General features: G+C 39.4%; 1 protein-coding gene across 2 annotated transcripts in view; it reads right to left on the bottom strand.

The window, feature by feature from the left end:
* RGL1 (ral guanine nucleotide dissociation stimulator like 1) overlaps window positions 1-14,964 on the bottom strand; it is a 158,664-nt gene extending 143,700 nt beyond the window's left edge. For both annotated transcript variants that reach the window (XM_044916384.1, XM_044916386.1), the window contains exon 1: window positions 14,833-14,964. In XM_044916384.1, coding sequence (XP_044772319.1) covers window positions 14,833-14,964 — 132 coding nt within the window. The remainder of the gene's footprint in view (window positions 1-14,832) is intronic.
* Window positions 14,965-20,449: the final 5,485 nt, after the last annotated feature.

Here is a 20,449-nt window from a genome sequence, read left to right as displayed (position 1 = left end):
TATGAGTCTGTCCGCTAGGGGAGGAAGGAGTCTTGCCTTCTCTGTTCCTCTCAGCCACCTACAGATGTTCCCTGAAAGACGGAGAAAAGAGCATACAGGAGGATCTCGGAGCCACAGGGCCAGGTGTATAATTCTGCCAGGAGGCTAGAATAGGACCTTCTTTTTCGAAAACTGCTCCACCTATCACTGCTCATTTGTCTTCAGAGGCACTGAAGCCAGGCCTCAGGGAAGGATACAGATAATTCTCTGGAGGTTGAGCCTATTTTTAATGATCTAAGAAAGTATGTTACCCTACTCAGATTTATGCTGACCATGTATATCTTTATTCAAAATCTGAGACATGGTTGAACTAGAGATGACATACATCAAATCAGACTATGGACAGAGAATCTGGGCTATCGAATTTGTACCCTCTTCCCATTCTAGAATTTCTATTCTTCCTAATCTCTTTCAAGAATCTCTCCCAGTTTGGGGCACCTGGGCGGCTCAGTCAATTAGGCATCTGCCTTCGGCTCAGGTCATGATCCCGGGGTCCTGTGATCGAGTCTCGCATCGAGCTCCTTGCTCAGCCGGAAGCCTGCTTCTCCCTCTCCCTCTGCCACTCCCCCTGCTTGTGCACTCTCTTTCACTCTCTCTCTCTAACAAATAAATAAATAAATAAAATCTTTAAAAAAAAAAATCTCTCCCAGCTCTTCATAGGCTATCAAGTTACCCCACAGTGCCTCTGTTTACCCTCCTAAAGGACTGGAACACTGTATATAAAATAAGGTGCCCCCAAATCTCTCCAAACCATGAAGATATGAACATCATTTTATTTAATAAACTTTCCATACTATATGGTTCCTCCCCCTTACTACTGGTTTATGAGGGCACTAGGAAAACCACCATTCTTTTAATGTCTTCCCTCTCCTGTTTATCTTTGATATCCTCCACTCCTCCCTCCCCAGCTTTTCCCTTCTTCTCTATCCTACAGTACAGAGCCCCTTTTCTTTACTATTAAATCCTAAACACAGGCTCTGCCAATAACCCTGAGCTATTGCTGTATCATGCTGATTTGCACCAGCTGTGCCTTATGGTGGTTAACCCCATACTTATAACAGGGTCTCCTTAGATCTTCCTCTGAGAACAAGATTCCACATATACATCTAAAAGTCATAACTAGTGGGGTGGAAACCAAGCCAAGAATAAACAGATTCTGCTTTGAACTACTACTCACATTAAATAAGAAAAAAAAAAAAAATGCAACTGGAGGAAAGAAAAATGCTACCCAGAGTTGTAGCTTAAAGACTTCTCTTGGACACGTATAACAAACCATAAAGATGATCTACTCCTTCAAACATCCCACTTCTAAATTTAATGTTAATTCTCTCAATATTAATGAGGGAAAGAGGCAGGTCAGGGCAGAGAGTGAAGGAAGGGAAGACTGTCATCATGAAGAATTCAAGTGACAATAAAAAGTATACTCCCAAACTAAAATAGAGTAGCCAGGAGCTTTATCATGTAACTAGAGTTTGCAAAGCTTAGGATGTTTGAGAATCTTAGACAATTGTGGAAAACAAAGTGCAGGGAGCAACCGTTGGGAATTAGAGGATAATGATGTTATTCTCCAACTTTGGGAAAATCACAATCTCAGATCATCAGTTTTCCTATCAACTCCCTCCCTGAGGAGTCACTGGCAAGGTCACCAGATGGTTTGTGTATACTGAATTGTCTGGCCCGTTTATTTTCCATTATGAAACCATGTGTAATGGTCCTGTGTTTGAACATGATCAGATATTGTGAATGACTGTCATTAGAATGTAATCACCCTTCTTCATCTCTGCCCCAGTGCAACTGTGTTCCAGACTCTCCAAACCAAATGCTATTTGTCCGAGCTCCATAAGATAATGGATAAATGCTATTGGTTTTGTTAAAGAAAAATCTTGCAGATTGTAAAATTGTTTATTGGTTTCAAAAACTCTAGTTAACCTCAAGATTGGGGACACAAACATTGATCCATCTGATGTGAGAGGATACCAGCAGGCTACGAAAAATATGATAGAGTTAACTTTTTATTACAAAACTCATCTGCTTACAAGTTAGGTTCCCAAAGGCTATCTTTGAGTCTGTTTTTCTGTTAAGTCCAAGAGGACATTAAACAAGCCACTGCCAGTAATCTGTTGATGGCAGGCAGAAACGTACTGCAGCTCAGGACAGCCTTAGTCCATCAGTGAAAGTTGTTACATTGAAAATTTGTAAGAAACAGAACTTCCATACTCATTTTATTCATTGGAAGTAGTTAGACTAAGTTTCTGTCCACTAAAAATAGCAAGTGACATGATTTCAGGCTCCCCAGAAAACACAGCTTCCATCAAACTTGAAGCACTGAATTATCAGTTCCTAAGTACCAACAGCATTAGCACAAAAATGAGAGTCCACCAACAGGGGCAGACAAAGGTCTTGATATTTTGGTGGGCGAACTCTCCCTAAGAAGCATGAAACTACTCCGGCCCTTCATGATCTGCCCTCCTTTCAAGACTCATCTCCCCCTACACCTTCCACTTTGAAGCCTGTCTTCCACCCATATTGAACTATCTTCATTCCCCATCCCTCTAGGCACTATGCTTGGCACATGCTTTTCCCTCCACACGTGCCAAGGACTTCCCTCCCTACCCACATCTCTTGGTGTCGTTCACCCTGTTCATTCTCCATGTCTTATCCTATACATCACGTCCTCCCACACATCACTAATCACCCTCAGCTTTTCCTCACCTCCCAAAATTCAGGTAAAGATGTGACTCATATGTGCTGCCTTACAACCTTGTATTTCCTTTAACTGCTCTGATCACATGTGTGATGCCTTTATGTTTGGTTGTTTTAAACTGTATTCCTCGCTGGACTGTAAGCTCCACGAGGCAGGGGTTGTATCAGTCCTAGTTCCTAGTAGTTACTTAACAAATATTGATTGAGAAATGAGTCATTTTCACTCTTCTATATTTACTACGGTAGAAATGGATTTATTTTAGATGGCTCATTTAATGATATCTGTCATTTGATTTACTTTTATTTATTTACTTTTGACACGTTTAATTTTTAGAATTGTAAACATACACAGAAACACAAACATATATAATCATGTTCATTAGTACCACTATCTATAATTGACAAATGTTAATAGTTTTGCGTATTACTTTCACTCTATTCAAGACTTTTCAAAGGGCCAAAACTCCAGTGGTTTTGTGATTAATCCTGTTAACTAGAGAGAGAAAAATGGAAATAATATTATCAAGCACTTGCTATGGGTCAATCATTGTCCTAGGTGGTTTATATACATTGCATACCCAACCTTCCCCAAAAGAATATTATTATCCACACTTTACAGACCAAGAAACTGAAGCTTAGAGGATTAACTACTGCCCAGGATAACACATCTAGTAAACATCACTCCCCTGTTCAAACAAATTCTAGCTAAATCCAAAATCCATGGAGGCTTTCCCCTTTATGGCCTACATCCTCAAATCCTATCATGTCTGGAAGGAACTTGCACTTTTTGAGCGAGAAATGTACTTTCACATATGTTATGTATCCACTCATTGAAAAATGTCAATCAAGGGCTTACTATGGGTCATGTCCGTTATCTCGTAAATGCGCAGAAAATTAAGTTAACCAGGGCACTGTATTCACAAGCATTCTGGTTAATTTAGCTAAAGAATAAGAATTAAGTGGTGGGCTAATGCCATGAATGTTTGTCCACCGCAAAAGAAACATCCAACCGTGGAAGCAATGAGAAAATAGCATCAAAAGACTGCAGAGACCCCCTAGCTGGTTAAGGATGACAAACGGACAAGCTACATTCTGACTAGATTGGCCCCTGAAGGTTTCTCCCGGTCCTACAGTGACTACAATGTTGCAGTTGTGGTGTGAAAAGATTTTACAAGGTGACTAGGTATTTAAGTGTCATATTGAAAAACGGGCTGTCACTTATGATTTCTACAGTATCCTGTGTTTTTGTTTTCACAATAAAAAAAAAAAATGAAACTGAGGGGTGAACAATTTGGCTCTTTTCTCCATAGATCTCAGCTCTCAGTTCAAATCCCAACGGTTGTTTAATGGTCACTCCTGTATGGCTCTACAGTTCAAGTCTGGTTTAGTTAAGCCTCTGCATCTTCTTCCTTGCGGTCCCTGCCTCCTTTCAGAAAAGGGGTGACACCTTGATCCCCGCCCAAAAGGGGTGGCATGTCCTTGTATGTATACTTTGTATCGAGGGGCTTGCTACATTTCTTCCAAGAAGTCCTGCGCATTTGGGAATCACTCACTTTCTGTGACCGTATTGTCAGCAGTTTGCATTTCCCGTAGTAAACTATAATACTTCTGGACCCCCATTTGAGATCCTGGCTCTGTCTTGCTTTCACAGATCTACCACCCTCAGTTATTCCTTAAAAATAACTTCTGATCCTACCTTGAGAGGGCAGGATTCTTCCATCACAATGTTTCAAGTCTCGGCCATTTTTAGCTCCCTTGATCAACATTTTTACTTTGAAATAATTAAGATTTGTTTTCTCCCAGCATTCATCCTACTTAAAATGAAAGTTTTGAGGCAACAATGAGTTAGTTTGTAAGCATGATTTGACGATAAGGGTAAATAAGAGTGGGTGGAGAGGTTATTCTGCTTACTGAGGATTCTTTTCATCAGGCAATTTTGCTTTTCTCGTCACTGTATTTTTACTATACACATATGTTGGTGATTTCTCAGAAATCCAATAAAATTGTAATGGTTCCTCTTAGTGGCAATACAAGCCACAGAAGAAAACATATAGTTCTGGGCCTTGGGTCTGCCCCTTTATGATGGCAGAGAAAACACCACTAAACCGCTCCCCCCAATTCTGTCACTTGAGTGTTCTCAGGTCTTCTTATCAACATACGAAAATGGTTGTTTATCTGTCTGTTCCTTTGTTCATTTGTTCATTCATTCATTCATTCATTCATTCATTCAACAAACACCTCAACAGTGTAGTGATATAACTTTGAATAAGACAGACATAGTTCCTCGTGTTAGGAGCTCATAGTACGCTCGAAAAGATGATAAAAGATGATAAAATTTACCATATAATGTGATAAATATACATAAAGAAGACACAAAGTGCTTTTCAAAAAAAAAAAAAAAAGAGTAAGGGGAAAATGACAAGGGCACATAACATAGCGTGTGGAGATCAAGGAAAATTTCCAGAGTCTGAGTGATGAGTAAATGTTAGCTAAGGAAGGGCATCCTAAATAGAACAGCATGATACGCAGACACTGGGGCTACTGACATGGGAGTGCAATTTTTAAAGAATACCCTTGGGGCGCCTGGGTGGTTCAGTCAGTTGAGCCTCCAAATCATGATTTTGGCTCAGGTCATGGTCTCATGGGTCATGAGATTGAGCCCCGTGTAGGGCTCTCCGCTCATCGGGGAGCCTGCTTAGGACTCTCTCCCTCTGCCCCTCCCTCACTCATACACTCACACTCTTGATCTCTCTCTCTCTAAAATAGATGGATAAATCTTTTTTAAAAGGGGGGGGGAAAAAAAAAAGAATGCCAACCCTTTCCAAACAGCAATGCCAACCCCTCCCCCAATCTTTACCTCACTGAAATTTTCTTCATCTATCAAATTTCCTGAGATTCCTAGATCAGGGTTTCCCATTATGTAAATCAGGTGAATTTCTCAGATGCCAGGTCATAGAGGAAAAGTTTGTAGTGAAGATTTTCAACTATTTCCTCTCCTCGGCCCCTGAGAAAGGATGGGCCTTTAAAATAGCTACTCACTGCTGTGGGAAGACATGCAACCTCTCCCAAATACCCTGCATTTGTAATCCAAGAACAAATGTAAATAATGTCATTTCTTCCTCACATGCGCCCCCTTGAAGGAGAGACAAGCTTAAAGGACTGAAGACATCTCCTTTCCCTGTCATGGGAACGATTTCCATTTGTAAGCTCTTCTCCCCCATCCCCTGACCCTTTCTTTACTGCCTCATGCCATGCTTTTCCTGACATAATGGGGGTTTCAAGGGAACAAAAAGGGATCCTGAGGTTTACAGTGAACACACTGTGGAAAACAATGGGCTGAAACAGAACTGCTTTGCAAACTTTTTCTTGGAGACTTAACATCCCCCTCAATGCAAGCCCCATGAATGAATGACTTCCAGGCCCTCAAGAAACTTGTGTTCTTTCTTTCTTCCTTCCTTCCTTCCTTCCTTCCTTCCCTTCCCTTCACTTCCTTCCCTTCCCTCCCTTCCTTCCTTTCCTTCCTTCCTTCCCTTCCTTCCTTCCTTTCCTTCCATCCTTCCTTCCTTTCCTTCCTTCCTTCCCTTCCTTCCTTCCTTCCTTTTTCCCTAAGTTTACCTGGCATCTCCTTTACTGTCTGTATCAAAATATAAAGAAATGTTGATGTCTGGTATGGTAAAAGCAGGGTTTATTCTAGAACTAGGAACCAAACAGAGCAGGCTAAACTGATTACAAAAGTCTAAGATATATCAATCCTGTCTTATTTTATCCTCTAGAAGGGTTTGCCGTCCCATTCAAATCATCACCTGAGCCACCTGAATCAGCAGCCAGCATAACACAAGGTTTAGAACCCAGCCCGTCCACTCTGATCCATGCACACTGCCCCTGAGGAGCAAGCAAGCACACTGCTAACGTGTCACCCTACCTCACACACAGGGTAAAGGGGGAGTAGAGTTGAGTGGTTCTGAAACACCCACATTTGGCCACTACACCAAAATCATTTGTGTATCTCAACACAGTGCTGTTTAGTTGGGGTTGACTGTCTTCCTGCCTGACGGATTCTCTACGGGAACTTTAGTGAGGGTAGTCTCATTACAGTCAGGCATTTGTGTCCATCAGTTCAAATTCTATTTAAAACATAGAAAGGATCCTAGAGTGTGGGGCCTTCCAGAAGGTAGGGGAAATCCTAAATTCAGATAGCAGGGATTAAAAGCAGTTGCTGTACAATGGATAGGCCAACATGGTGTGCCATTTTGTACTCTTCCCTTGTCACAGCTTTGTTCAACAATAATAAAAGTCTACATCTATTGCTTATTATGTAGAAGGCACTGTTCTGAGCACTTTACACATTATAACTCAATGAATTCTTACAACAACCCTATTAGTATACCATTTTTATAGATGAGGAAACTGAAGTACAGAGAGGTTAAGAAATTTGACAAGTTCACACAGCAAGTCTGGTTCCAGAGTCCATGCTCTTAGTTGCTCTGTATATTTTCTTTCTTTTTTTTTTTAAAGATTTTATTTATTTATTTGAGAGAGAGAGAATGAGAGACAGAGAACATGAGAGGGAGGAGGGTCAGAGGGAGAAGCAGACTCCCTGCCGAGCAGGGAGCCCGATGCGGGACTCGATCCCGGGACTCCAGGATCATGACCTGAGCCGAAGGCAGTCGCTTAACCAACTGAGCCACCCAGGCGCCCGCTCTGTATATTTTCTATATTCAATAAATACCTATCAAGTACCCACTATGTGCCAAACACTGTGAATATTATTGGAAATATACAGATAAATAGGACAGAGGCCTTGAGGAGCTTACATTCTAGTTTGGGAGACAGCAATATATAAACATACAAGTCTCACTCATGTGGTGAGTCTTATAAGATAGATAAGCAGAGGTATTTGAGATCACACAGTGTGGTCACTAACCCCGACCAGAGGGATCAAGGATGTCTTCTTTGAAGAGGTAGTACACAAGCACCTTTTCACATCAACACTGAAATGTAACCATAATGAAAGATCTGATATCCAGAAAATCCCCCTTTGGTTTAGACTGTGAAACTTATTAAAAATGTCAGGCCATAACTCAAATGGTCTTACACTGGGCAACTTGGGATTCTGGTGACAAGAGCCAATGGATAAAAATAAGAAGATATAAAGTTGGCCGACTGGAGCTAGAGAGACTCCCTGATGACAAGTGTGTGCCCCGTGGTAATAGCAGATTGTTTGGTGAGCAGTGTCTCATGGGCATAGGAAAACACTGTGATTCTGGCAGGTTTTAATGTCCAAGGAAGCAACAAGAGTTCAGGAAATGGGTGAAAATATCCAGGTCCCAAACAATCAGACTGTTCACAACTGGACCCCAATCAACAGCTTAGGGGATGTGGAGCAGAGTTCAGCTATGCAGAAAAGAGAGCCACCAAGAGTTTAGCAGAGTTTTAGGGCTCCATTTAAATAGGACAGAGTTAAGGGGAGGGTGCTATTTCCATGAGATACTGGGGTACTATATGAGAAAGCTGAGATGGAAGTCTAGTCACACACCCTGGGACAACGCTTTGAGGAATGGAAGAAAGTTGTGACTCAGTGGGCACATTGGTGTTTACTCATGCCAGACACTGTAGAGCCAAGCTCTATGAAAGCAAGACTGGTACCATTTATCAAGCTGAGGGTCCTGCCCTGGCCAGGATTAGTTAAAGTCTGGGCAAGGAAACCAAATGTAGAATCAGATTGATTTAAATAATTCTGGAAGACAACTTTGTGAGGAAATAAGAGTATAAAAATGAAGAGAGACAAACCTGAGTTTGAACGTTACTCTGCCACTTACCAGCTATGTAACTTTGGGTATGTGTCTTAGCCTCTAATCTTCAAAATCCTGATGAAAAATATACCTTTGGCTGTGACAAATATATCAATGAATATGAAAGTGCCAACTAAATACAGTTCTTGACCCAGAGAAGGTGCTTGATAAATGATTTTTTCCCTCACTTACAGACCCCAATTGAATATTATTTAGTCTCAAAATTCCATTTCTCACTACTGATGATACATCTACTTTACTCATTTCATGATGAGAGTGATTTAATCTCCAAAGCATGCATGATGAACACATTACTATTTCTTCCTCCAAGAATGTGATGTTACAATGTGGGGCCCCATTCCTGGGCTGGATAGACAGGAAGAGGTCATATGTCCAGTCTCCATACAGGCATTCACTAGTTTAATTTCACACAGAGAGCATCCCTGTTCCGTTGTCTTGTTTGCTTATCTTGGCAGCCTCCTCACAAATGTAAAACATTGAACACATATAAGTCCAGTGGCATGGCAGATGACTCAATGCAAATTCAATCAGCAATGACAAAAAAAAAAGTCACCACCAATAAGTGCTATCTTATGGTGAATCAAATGAATCACCTTTGTACAATATTGGTGGATGTAACAACTTAGATAAACAACATATTACTGTAAAATAATGACTATATGATTACATAAAGACTATGAAAATGTTTGGCAATCAATCATCAGGTTTTTATTTCAACCTGTGTCCAGCAGTATGCCCGTGCCTTGGGTTTATAGTGGAGTAGAATTAAAACTAAAGAATATGATCTCAAGGACAGAGGGTCTAGTTGAAGAGAGAGAATTCCCATCCCGAATAATTCCCCATTGAGCACTGAGCAGCACAATGTAGATGGAAAAGAAAGAGACCAAAGTGGGCTAGAAGGTTTTGAAGTGTTCAAGTAACATTTCTTTTTTTTTTTTTAAAGATTTTATTTATTCATTCGAGATACAGAGATACAGAGAGACAGGGAGAGCAGGAGCAGGGGGAGAGGCAGAGGGAGAAGCAGGCTCCCCGCTGAGCCAGGAGCCGGACGTGGGGCTCGATCCCAGGACGCTGGGATCATGACCCGAGCCGAAGGCAGATACTTAACCATCTGAGACACCCAGGTGCCCCTCAAGTAACATTTCTAAAAAACAAATCCAACCATGTCACTAGCCCCACCTAAAACCCTACATTGATTCCTCAAGACCCACAGGATAATTTCTGAAATTCTGCGTGGAGCACATAAGACTTTTCATTATTTGGTTCCTCTCAGCTTCATCTCTTGCCATTCCTTTTCTGCTATAAATGCTCCAAACTGCAGAACATTCTCTCTAATATACCTTTACACAGTTTTCCCTCTTCCAGGAATATTTTTTCTCTCATTCTTCTTCTGAAATCCCATTTGCTGGGCTAATGTATGCTTTTCCTTTAAGAATGAACTCAAGTGTTAGACTATTATGTGATTAAGAAATCAACTTTTATTGTGTTAAGCCACTTAAATTTTTGACTATATTTGAGACAGCATTAGTGTTACTTTAATATAGGTTATTACTTTAAATGACACAGGGACTAACAGACAAAACGGGGGACTGGCTCAAGAGAGAGAATCTACAGGGAATCCCCACTGCATAAAACTAGGACCCCAAAATGTTATTCCCTCTGCATTAAGATGAACCAAGAATGACATGCCCTCCACAACAATACCAGGAAAGTTGCTTATCTTAAAATATGGTGCTGAACAGGAGCAGGAGTGGATTGGGAAGGGAGGAGTCAATTCCCCTCGGAACTAATTATCACAAATACACCCATCCACAGGCTTTCAGCCTGTATTCACACTGAGTAGTATGAAAAACTTCAATCTAAGAATTTACTTTAAAGTCACTTCCAGTTGGTAGTGCTCCCAGAAGTAAATGCAAATTCTCAACAGAGAAAGCTCCCTTCATTTCAAGAAAAATGAACCCACAGTCAAAAATCATAAAACCACAAAGAAACAAAACATCATGTGCAAAAGGCAACAGAAAGAACAAATAGCAAAACAAGATCCACAGTTATTAGAATTGCCAACTCAGAATATAAGACTATTATATTTAATATTGTTGAGAAACACTCCTCCATGAGTCTCTCTTGTTTCTGTATGTCTTGATTTCTGTGCCAAAAGATCAAGGCCTGGCTGATCTTTACCCAGATCATTTTTCAGGCCTGTGTTTGCAGCCTATTGTTAACCTTAAAGGATAAGGTAATATCTCCCATTAGGAGAAAGTGCAGGCTTACTTACTGTCTACTATAAACTGAGAAGTTTCCCAGTCACTGATCCTTTCCTATGCAGGCAGGTATCTAGGCCCTGGAGGAACTGTGACATAAGGAACCAATAAAAACATGCTGACACTCTGGCTACTATTTCTTCTGTCTCTGAGACAGAGGAATCTCATGTCTTCTTTCAGTATCTATAACTTTGGCAAGCTAACTTGCAAATAGCATAAGATCTCATAGCCTTCACAGTTCTTGACAAATCGCCTTCAAAAATAAAAAATAGGAATAGAAAGCAAGACATTAAAAAATGACTAGAAAATTTTAGAAAGAACGAAATAGAACTTCTAGAAGTAAAAAATAGAATAATTGAAATTTAAAACTCAATGGTTGGGTTAAAGAGCAGATTAGATAGAACTGAAGAAAGAATTAGTGAATCGTAAAAGAGATCTAAAATTAATCCACATACAACACAGAGAGGAAAAAAAATATAACCTCCAAAAGAGAGGTTAAGGGACATAAGCAAAGAGTGTGAAAAACAAACACAAATCTTGTTCGGGTTACAGAAGTAAAATGAAGCAAAAGCAATTATTTGAAAAGAAAATTACAGATATGTTTCCAGACTGATGGAAGACAGCATTCATATATTTGGGAAGCCCTTTGAATTCCAAAAGGTTAAATAAAAAGAAACCCACACCTCAACACAGAAGAATGAAACTACAAAACAGCAAAAATGTAGAGAAGATCTAGCTAGTTAGAAAAGACATTATATCCAAAGGAATAAAAAATTAGACTTTTAGCTAGTTTACAACAAAAACAATGGAAGGCAGAGAACAATGGAATATTTTTAATGTACTGAAAGAAAGTAACCTAGAAAGTAACCCATCTAAACTATCATTCTAAGAGTAGGCTCAAAATAAAGCATCTTCAGACAAAAAGAAAAAAGAAAAGAAAGACTCTTGCTCTAGTTAGACCCTCAGAAAAGTAAATTCTAAAAAGAGAGAGAGAGAGAGAAATTATCTAAGATGGAGTGATATACATTAAGAATTGATTAGTAAAGGATGAGATTTTATTTTTTACCAACTAGATTGAAAAAATTAAGAAATCTGACAATTACAAAAGTTGGCAAGGATATAGAATAAGATAAATGTTATGCCCTGCTGGTGGGAGTGTAAATTGGTACTGTTTTGGAAGGCAATACGGCAATAACATGCAGAACATAACTTGCACATACCCAACTACAAAATTCACCTAATAGGTATTAACCTAGAAAGATTCTTACGCATGGAACACTTATACCAGGGCACAGACATGTATAAGGATGTTCTTAGCAGATTGCTCATTATGGCAAAAAACTAAATAATTAAAATGTCCATGAACATAAATATGAATAAATAAATCATGGCATAACCACATAATGGCATATTATTCAACAGTAAAAATTAATGAATTACTACTAAAAATCTTAGAAACATGTTGAGTGAAAGAAGTGAGTCACCAAAGAAATCAGATCTATGTCATACATATAAGACCAAATAACTAGTTTATTTAACTAAACAATATTGTTTGGGGATACATATATATTCTATAAAAACTTTTAAAAAGGTAAAGAATGATCAAACACAGACTTCAAGAAAATGGTTAACTTTGCAGGGAAATGAGTCAAGAGGATAGGATGTGGAAGAGTCCACGTATGTATTCAACAAATTGGTAAAGTTGTAGTTCTTAAGTTCGCTGTGAACTCACAAGTATCTGTTTTAATATTATACTCTATAACTTATATGTATATTATTTTGTAGATATCAAATATTATAATGTAAAGAAATTAACATTTAACAAAAAAGAAAGGAAAAGGAAAAACTTCCTTGATCTTAGTTAACGAAAATCTTACAGCAAAGGCGTATAGGATAAAATATTGGTGAAATAGTGAGGGTGAACTATTGAAGCATGCCCATTAAAGTCAATAATTAGACAAGATATTCACTGAATAGCATAAAGATGTTGATACTCCCCAAATTAATCAACAAACGTATTTCAATCCCAATCAAATTTCCAGCAGACTTTGCTTTTTCTTCGTATTCATGGAACCTAACAAGCTCATCCTAAATTCATATCAAAAATATAAGTTCCAAAAACAGCCAAAACAATTTTGAAGAGCAATAATTCAGTGGAGAGACATGCCCAATTAGATACCCATGTTTCCTTTAAAGCTAAAACAGTTGAGGGAGTATTACATCAACAGAGAGAGTATGTAAAGAAATATGATACATGAGAACATTACCAACTAAAGAAGAAATTATGGACATTCAAAAATGGTGCTGGGATAATTGATTATCCATATGGGAAAATTCATGTTAAAACAATAAGATCCCACTTCAAAACAATCAGATCAGCCAATATTTAAAGGTCTGACAAAATCAGTAACTGATGAAGATACAGAGCAGGGGTTATTCTCATATGCTGCTAGTGGGGATATAAACTCATGTCCTCATCTTGGAAACCAATCTGATAATAACTAGTAAAACTGAAGGTTTTCATACTTTATAATCCAGCAGGCCACTTCCAGGTGTCTATGCTAAAGAAATGTACTACACTACCTTGTACTGAAAAAAAACTAAAAGTTAGTAAGAGAACAGATAAACAAATCTGATTCAATCAACAGAATATAAAGAACAGTAAAATGTGAATAAGCTAGAACTACATGTATCAACCACAGAAAACAGATAAGGTAGAAACCAAATGTTAAAAAAAAAAAAAAGGAAGCTATAGAAGTAGATATATAGTATAAAACTTATACAAAATTGAAAAGATGTAAATCAATACTATATATTGGATATATAACAGGTATGTACCATATATATTGAAATATGCATAAGAATGGTGAATGCCTAATTCAGGAAAGGGATAACCTGGGGGAAAGAGGGAGAAGAATAAAATTGGGTGGCAGAACCAGCACAAGGGTGAGGCAAGCAAGGCACTTCAAAATATAAGGATGCATTAACTCTCAAGTTCGTGCAAATGCAGGACATAAACCTAAGAGTGAATGCTTCCTTAAATTTTGTGCCCTCGGCACCTCACTTATCTGACCCGAGTCTTGGTCCTATTAGATGGGTTATGTAGAGACTTCAACTGCTCTCTGTGGAGTTTTATTCCTTTAAAAAAAAAAAAATCTGTTGGGCAAGTATCTCTACAGAGAGGGTTTACATTTGCTTGGGCAGTATTCTCATGTTTAAGACTGCACTTGTTAAGTTACTTTCTTGAACTGGAATTGTCACAACATGTGGATATTAGACATTTGGACTCCAAACACAAGTGCTGTGAGGACTTGCTATAATGATCTCTCATGGAAGATTCTTTTTCTCTTTACAGAATAACCAGGAAAAAGACATGTGACTGAGCTTGGCAGTGAGCCCCCCTCTCCCATGGCTTTGCATCTTGAGCAGATACCTGTGAGAATAAAGAGAGGGTGGGGGAAAGATTGGAATTTATACCAGGGGTAGTGCCCTGAGCAGTTCTTACTGATTTGGCTCCTGCCTTCTTTCCAAGCCTAGTTTTCAAAGCGTCCCATCAATTCTGTGAGCCTCCCAATATCCTCCAATAATTTCCCATTTTGCTTAAATTAGTCAGAATCAATTTCTGTTCCTTGCAACCAAAGAGCCCTAATGATACACTGAGCCTCATGCTGTCAAACAATGAATCTCTATAATTCCACTTGTTATGATTGATCCTTAAGAATTAACTTTCTCACCATGATTTTGTTTCCCATTTAGGATTGGCAGGATTCTACAAGGAGAATGTCTACCTGTATGTTTTAAGCCCTACCTGTCAGTGCCACCTCTTTTGGTTAAATCACTGTGGAGTTATTAATGTCCAAGGAATACACTCCTAACTTACTGTTCTCCATTCATGGTTGGCCCCTGAATTAAAAATTTGCCAAGCTGGCCTGTGGTGCTCACTACACTAAGAACTAGAGTCTCAAGTCAAAGAAAATCCATCATTGTACCAACTGAGTCATTTAGAGTTGTCTTACCTCCTCTGTCTTTAAAACTTCCCATATCCGAGCATGATCTTCCACCAACCAGTGTCCTGTGCTCTCTACCTTGTTGGAAAGTTTGAATTTAGACACCACTTGCATCGGCTCTCCCACAGGTTTATCCTCCATCTTGAAAGAGCCAGACAGGAGGCATTACGGATCTGTGAGGAAGAATAAAGTGTGATCCAGGTTAAAACATTAATTACCAAAAAAAAAAAAGATATGAAAGCAAATTCTCATGCTTGATTTGTGGATAATGAGACCACTGAGGAAGGTGTCACAACAGACATCAACTTTCATGGCCCCTTTTTATATTTTAAATATTCATTATTGTTATTTTAATGCAGGCTTCTGGAGGCAGGGGTGCATTCTGATGAGGTGATAGAAATTTTACAGCAAAGGAAGAAGCATCATCTGCCTATTATCCCTATTTGTCACTGGCCCCCTCAGGAGGCGAGATGGAAATGGGTGGATGTAAGAGAAGCCTGAGTGAAGTTTCTTCGTATTTCCATGCCGTGTGTTGCATGTGGAAGAAGTATTGGCGTCAGGAGTCTTCCTCTTCAAACACCTATTGGGTACTTGTTTATTCGAGGCTCCATGCTAGGCATACATAAATCATTTGGTAGTTTGGCTCTTAACCTTAAGAAGTGTAATGTCTCGGGCAGAAAGGGTTGTAAACAAGTAATCACAATATGGTATATTACTGCATTGTGTGCTCAATGCCACAATCATCATTTTTTTCAAACTGCAATGGAAACACAGAGAAATAGTCCCTTAGACATTTGATTAGGTGTGTTACTTTCCTGAGCCTTAGTTTCAGCAGCAGTTGCTGTAAAGACAATATTTTAGAATTGATACCAATTCCATAAAGTCTACTTCCTTGACATCTTTCCATCCGCCCCTGGCTTGTTTGAAATCACATGGTGCCTGCTCCGCGCCATCTTGTCCTAAGGAATCTCCTTGCCTCCATTCAAGTCCGCGTGAATCTATCCTTCTCAAGGTAATTTTTTTTTTTTTTAAAAAGTAAATCTGATAATGATGTCCCACCTACCTAAAACTTTCCCTAGAGAATAAAATCCTAACTCCTCAAAATGGCAACCACAGCCCTCCCTTCCTCCACCACACCCTGCTGCCTCCTCAGCCACTGTTTCAGCCTTCTGAAGGTACATATGCATCTCAAATACATCCAGTACCTTTAGGCTTTGTTTGTGACATCTCCTCCTACCCCCCACTCCATGGGAATAAAGCCCCCCTCCTCCTTTGTTACTCCCTCTAGATACTCTGGAAAGATGTCTATTGTGCCACCTGTAACACTTCATTATATTTATTTGCTTCCAACTCTATTTCCACCTTCTGGTCTTTTAAGCATCTTGACACTAGAGATGGCATCATATACAGAGTAAGTACTAAACAAATGTTTGATGAATTAGTTAATTCAGTAAATCATGAGAATCCGGTGAAAATGGGGCAGCAGATCCAATATATTCAAATAACAGATGTAAAAGTCAAATTACCTCTTCTCCTTCGCCTTTTTATTGATTTATTTAGTGGGCTGTAAGGTCTTCATGAGAAAGAGCCAAGTCTAACATTCATCATGCATCCCCAAGCTGCTAATTGCTCATTAGTTAACAACAGACTAGTTTTCATGGAAATGTCTTCAAGGAATGGAGCACATCTGCAAAAAAGCAGGTCTTATGCTCACATAACCTACTGCCCAAGTAAAAGTAAACAGAAATGAGTATTGATAAGCGGAGCAGCGTTGGTTGGTCAGAGGATTTGAGAAAAGCCTCTTCGGCAGCAGACTTCCTTCTCTGCCTCACGCACTCCATCTGGAAACCATGGAGAGAAAACCATCTGCTTGCAGAGAGCCATGATGAGGAAACTGCTAACCAAAACCACGCCACAGTCCCTACACACATGCAGCACTGAATACAATCCTACTAGGAAGCAGGAAACAAAACCTTCATAATTAATGAACAAAGTTCATGTGAGAGGATATGTTAATAAATGATGCTGACACATACAGGCAAGGAAATAAACAAAGCAAAGTCATGTGGAGGTTTCAGTCCAAAAAAAGGAAATTAAAATAAACAGGCACAATGGAAACCCGCCAGATTAGTAGGGAAGGAAATTCCATCATTGTTATTGGAGATAATACTGTAAACAACAAATAATAAATCAAAACAAAGTGGAAAAACTACAGAAAAGGGTTTGGGCTCTATCCTCTGCCAATCAGGGAAACCTAACTGGACAAAAGAGGCGAACTACAAAATCTCAGGGCAAACAATGGAACATCTGTAAGTGTAATGTATCCCGGTGACCCCATGGCTTTCACTCCATTGCTGCCCACAGCTGCTTTCTCATCGCTACAGTGTGGGTGAGAGTTGGCAAATTTTCAGTATCGGAGACTGAACTCTAGTGTGTACTGACTTCCCACAGATTGTTCCTTGCCCTGTTTGGGAAGAAGATGCAATTGAATGAGTTGTAAACCATTACAAGGTCCTTGGGAACTAAGGATGGAAGCAGAGAGATAGCCAGCTCCTAGGACACCCTTCAATCATTTTGAGATCCTCCACTCCATCTGAGACTTGAGGTCTTTTCACCCATCCTCAGTACCTCTCCTCACTCACACACACAAAAACCATATATACAACATATATTGAGCTCTCATTGCATACCAGCCACCATGCTAAGATTTTCCACATTATCTCTACACCATACAATGACCCTGTAAGGTAGACTTCACCATTTTACAGCTATGACAAATTAGATGCAAGGCAGCTAAGTAAATTTAATATGCTGCTGGAAAGCAGTAGAGGTCCCAAGTTTATGCTTTCTCTCCTATGTCAGGTCAGCAGAACTTCAACCCCACACCCCCGACCCCATCACTGGTAGAATGAGACCACCCTCTCCTGCTCTCTCCCCCATGGATTAGAGTTAAAGTGTCAGTGTCTTAGCCAACTGGCCCAGTAGTGCCCACTTGAGAGGCGGTCACATCTGATGAGTATACAGGGAAGAGTGGGATAGATACAGAGAGGGAAACATCCTGGGAAAATAGATCATTCCTTTTCCTTTTTATTCCCATCTCAACTTCTTTTCTTTTTTTCTATTTTTTTTTTAAGTACTCTCTACCCCAATGTGGGGCTTAAACACACAACCCCGAGATCAAGAGTCCCATGCTCCACCGACTGAGCCAGCCAGGTGCCCCACCCCCATCTCAACTTCTGACCAGGGCTGCCTTTATAGGTGTAACCTGCACAGTCACACAGCACCACATGCTCAGAAGTGCCCCAGGTTTGGTTGACTGCTCCATCATTGTCTTGAACTTCTTAATTTTTGCACAAAAAGCCCTACATTTCATTTTGCACTGAGCCACCAAATTATATAGCCAATCCTGCTGCTGACCCACCTTTTTCCTCTTCACATCTAAAGTTCTACTCCATACCTACTTTAAACAATTCACACATTTATTTATAGGTTTCTCATTTCCCTAAAATGAGCTAGAAGTCTATATAGTGGGGCCATTTTTCGTTAGAATTAAAACAAGAGGCATATGTAGACCTTCTTCTACCTCTGATACACTGCATATCTTAGAGTTGAACTCCTGCCTTCTTTCTTAAAACATGTGGTCAAGGCTCACAAGCCAACTTCCAAGCATATACCACTAATATAAGCCCATTCAATGAATAAGATGAAATCACTATAAACCTAAAGGCAGAATCTTCAATTCCACTTAATAATTGGTCTAAGATATCATAAGCCTATGAGCTTTTTTTGGGAATCAGTTTTGAAGAACTGTCATCCTAAAATACCTAATACCCAAAACAAAACAAAGCATCTCCTAGATGGTGAGATCACCGTTAAGTTAGAGGTGGGGTAGAGAAAAGAACCTGTATGTAGAGAAAGGCAAATATCTGATCAGAGAACAGAGAAGCAAAATTTAGCTCAAAACTGTAAAAAGAAAATTGCTGGAGAAATGCCTTTTCCAATTGTAAGAGGGTCATGACTGTATACTGTCTCTACTTCATGAAACAGAAAAGTAAAATAAGAACAGGGAAGACAAGTCTGCTGGAATGGAAGACAGATGCTTTCACTTGACACTGAGAAACAACCTGCAGATGAGAAAAGCCATGTGAGGGTTCTTAAGATCACTTTGCTCCAAATCCTAGAGCCCTACCATTCCCACGAAAGCTTAAAGGTTTATGTTTTTTTTTTTCAGTTTGGTTAAATCCAAAGACCATCGTCTTTTTTTTTTTTTTAAGAGGAAGAGAGAGAGCACATGAGTGGGATGGTGGGGGAGGGACAAAGGGAGAGGGAGAGAGAGAATCTTAAGCAGGCTCCACACCCAGAGAGGAGCCTGATGCTGCATGAGCCGAAATCAAGAGTTGGAGGCTTAACTGACTCAGCCACCAAGGCGACCCAGGGGCTAATCTTAAAAACATAAGTATTAAGTGATAATCTCAGAACATAAACATTTGACATTACTAGTGTCTGTTCCTGTGATTTGATAAAAATTATAATTCTCATGAATGCAACCTTTTTGAAGCATGGCTTTAAAAATAAGTGCTAGGGTACAATTTCACTGAAATCTGTATTTATTTTATTAATCCCCATGTTGGCCTTGGTTTGACAAGTCAGTCTTGACTTTATTGAATTTGACTTTCCCTTCTATCTTAGTAAATAATATATGAGACATCCCTCTGTATCATTATCTTTTTTTCCTCCCTCTCCCTTTTCCATTTTTTCAGAAGGAAATATTCAGAACCTATTTAATATTCAGAACCTTACTGGGATGGTTTGGTATTTCTAGCCTTTGTCTAGTAAAGCCATGCTTCTCTTCTAACCCTACAGATTCCATCGTATGCACTGATAATACAGCATTTCTATTTGATTCCCTTAAACATACACTCTTGCTTCTGCCTAAAAAAAAAAAAAACACTATTTTTTACCTCAACTCAGATTTCTTCTCATCTTGAAAATGTCTGGTATTTGCCCTGTTCCAGTCTTTTCCCACGATTACTAGTGTTTCTGCCATTTCCTTCATCCTACCTTTTCTCATCCTCATTCTGCTTCCTAATGAGCTCAGCTTCTGTGCAGATGAGACAGGCTTCCTTACCTCTGGTTATCTTCAACTCTTTCACCCGAACGTCTATGTATCAAGAACAGTCTTTGCATTTTAGTTTTATTTACAGGGTTGAGAATGGCATGGTACAGAGAGCACTGGAATACCAGTCAGAAGACCTGGGTTCAAATCATAAGACTGCAGTAAGTTCTCTATGTAACGCTTGGGCAAACCATTTCACTGTTCTCAGCCTCAGGTTCCTCATCTTTAATATGAATAAATAGACCATTACACCGCTAAGCCCCCTTACAGATATAATAAAATAAAGCACTCAACTCTCTCCGCCAAATATAGAAAGCAAAACTAATGTGCACTGAAGTATTTTTCTAGTAGAACTGAGGGATTTATATTACCAAACACAACAGTAAAAAGCTGTGATTTCTATGGGTCCCTCACATATTGTACTTATTCCCAAATGATGCATGCGTTCACGACTCAAAAGCCAAACAGCAGGAAATTATGATAGCCCCTTGGCATTCATGGATTGAACAC

The sequence above is a fragment of the Neomonachus schauinslandi genome, chromosome 6 (assembly GCF_002201575.2).
Source record: "Neomonachus schauinslandi chromosome 6, ASM220157v2, whole genome shotgun sequence".
In the NCBI taxonomy this organism is placed as follows: domain Eukaryota; kingdom Metazoa; phylum Chordata; class Mammalia; order Carnivora; family Phocidae; genus Neomonachus; species Neomonachus schauinslandi.
This window is presented reverse-complemented; position numbering and strand designations above follow the sequence as displayed.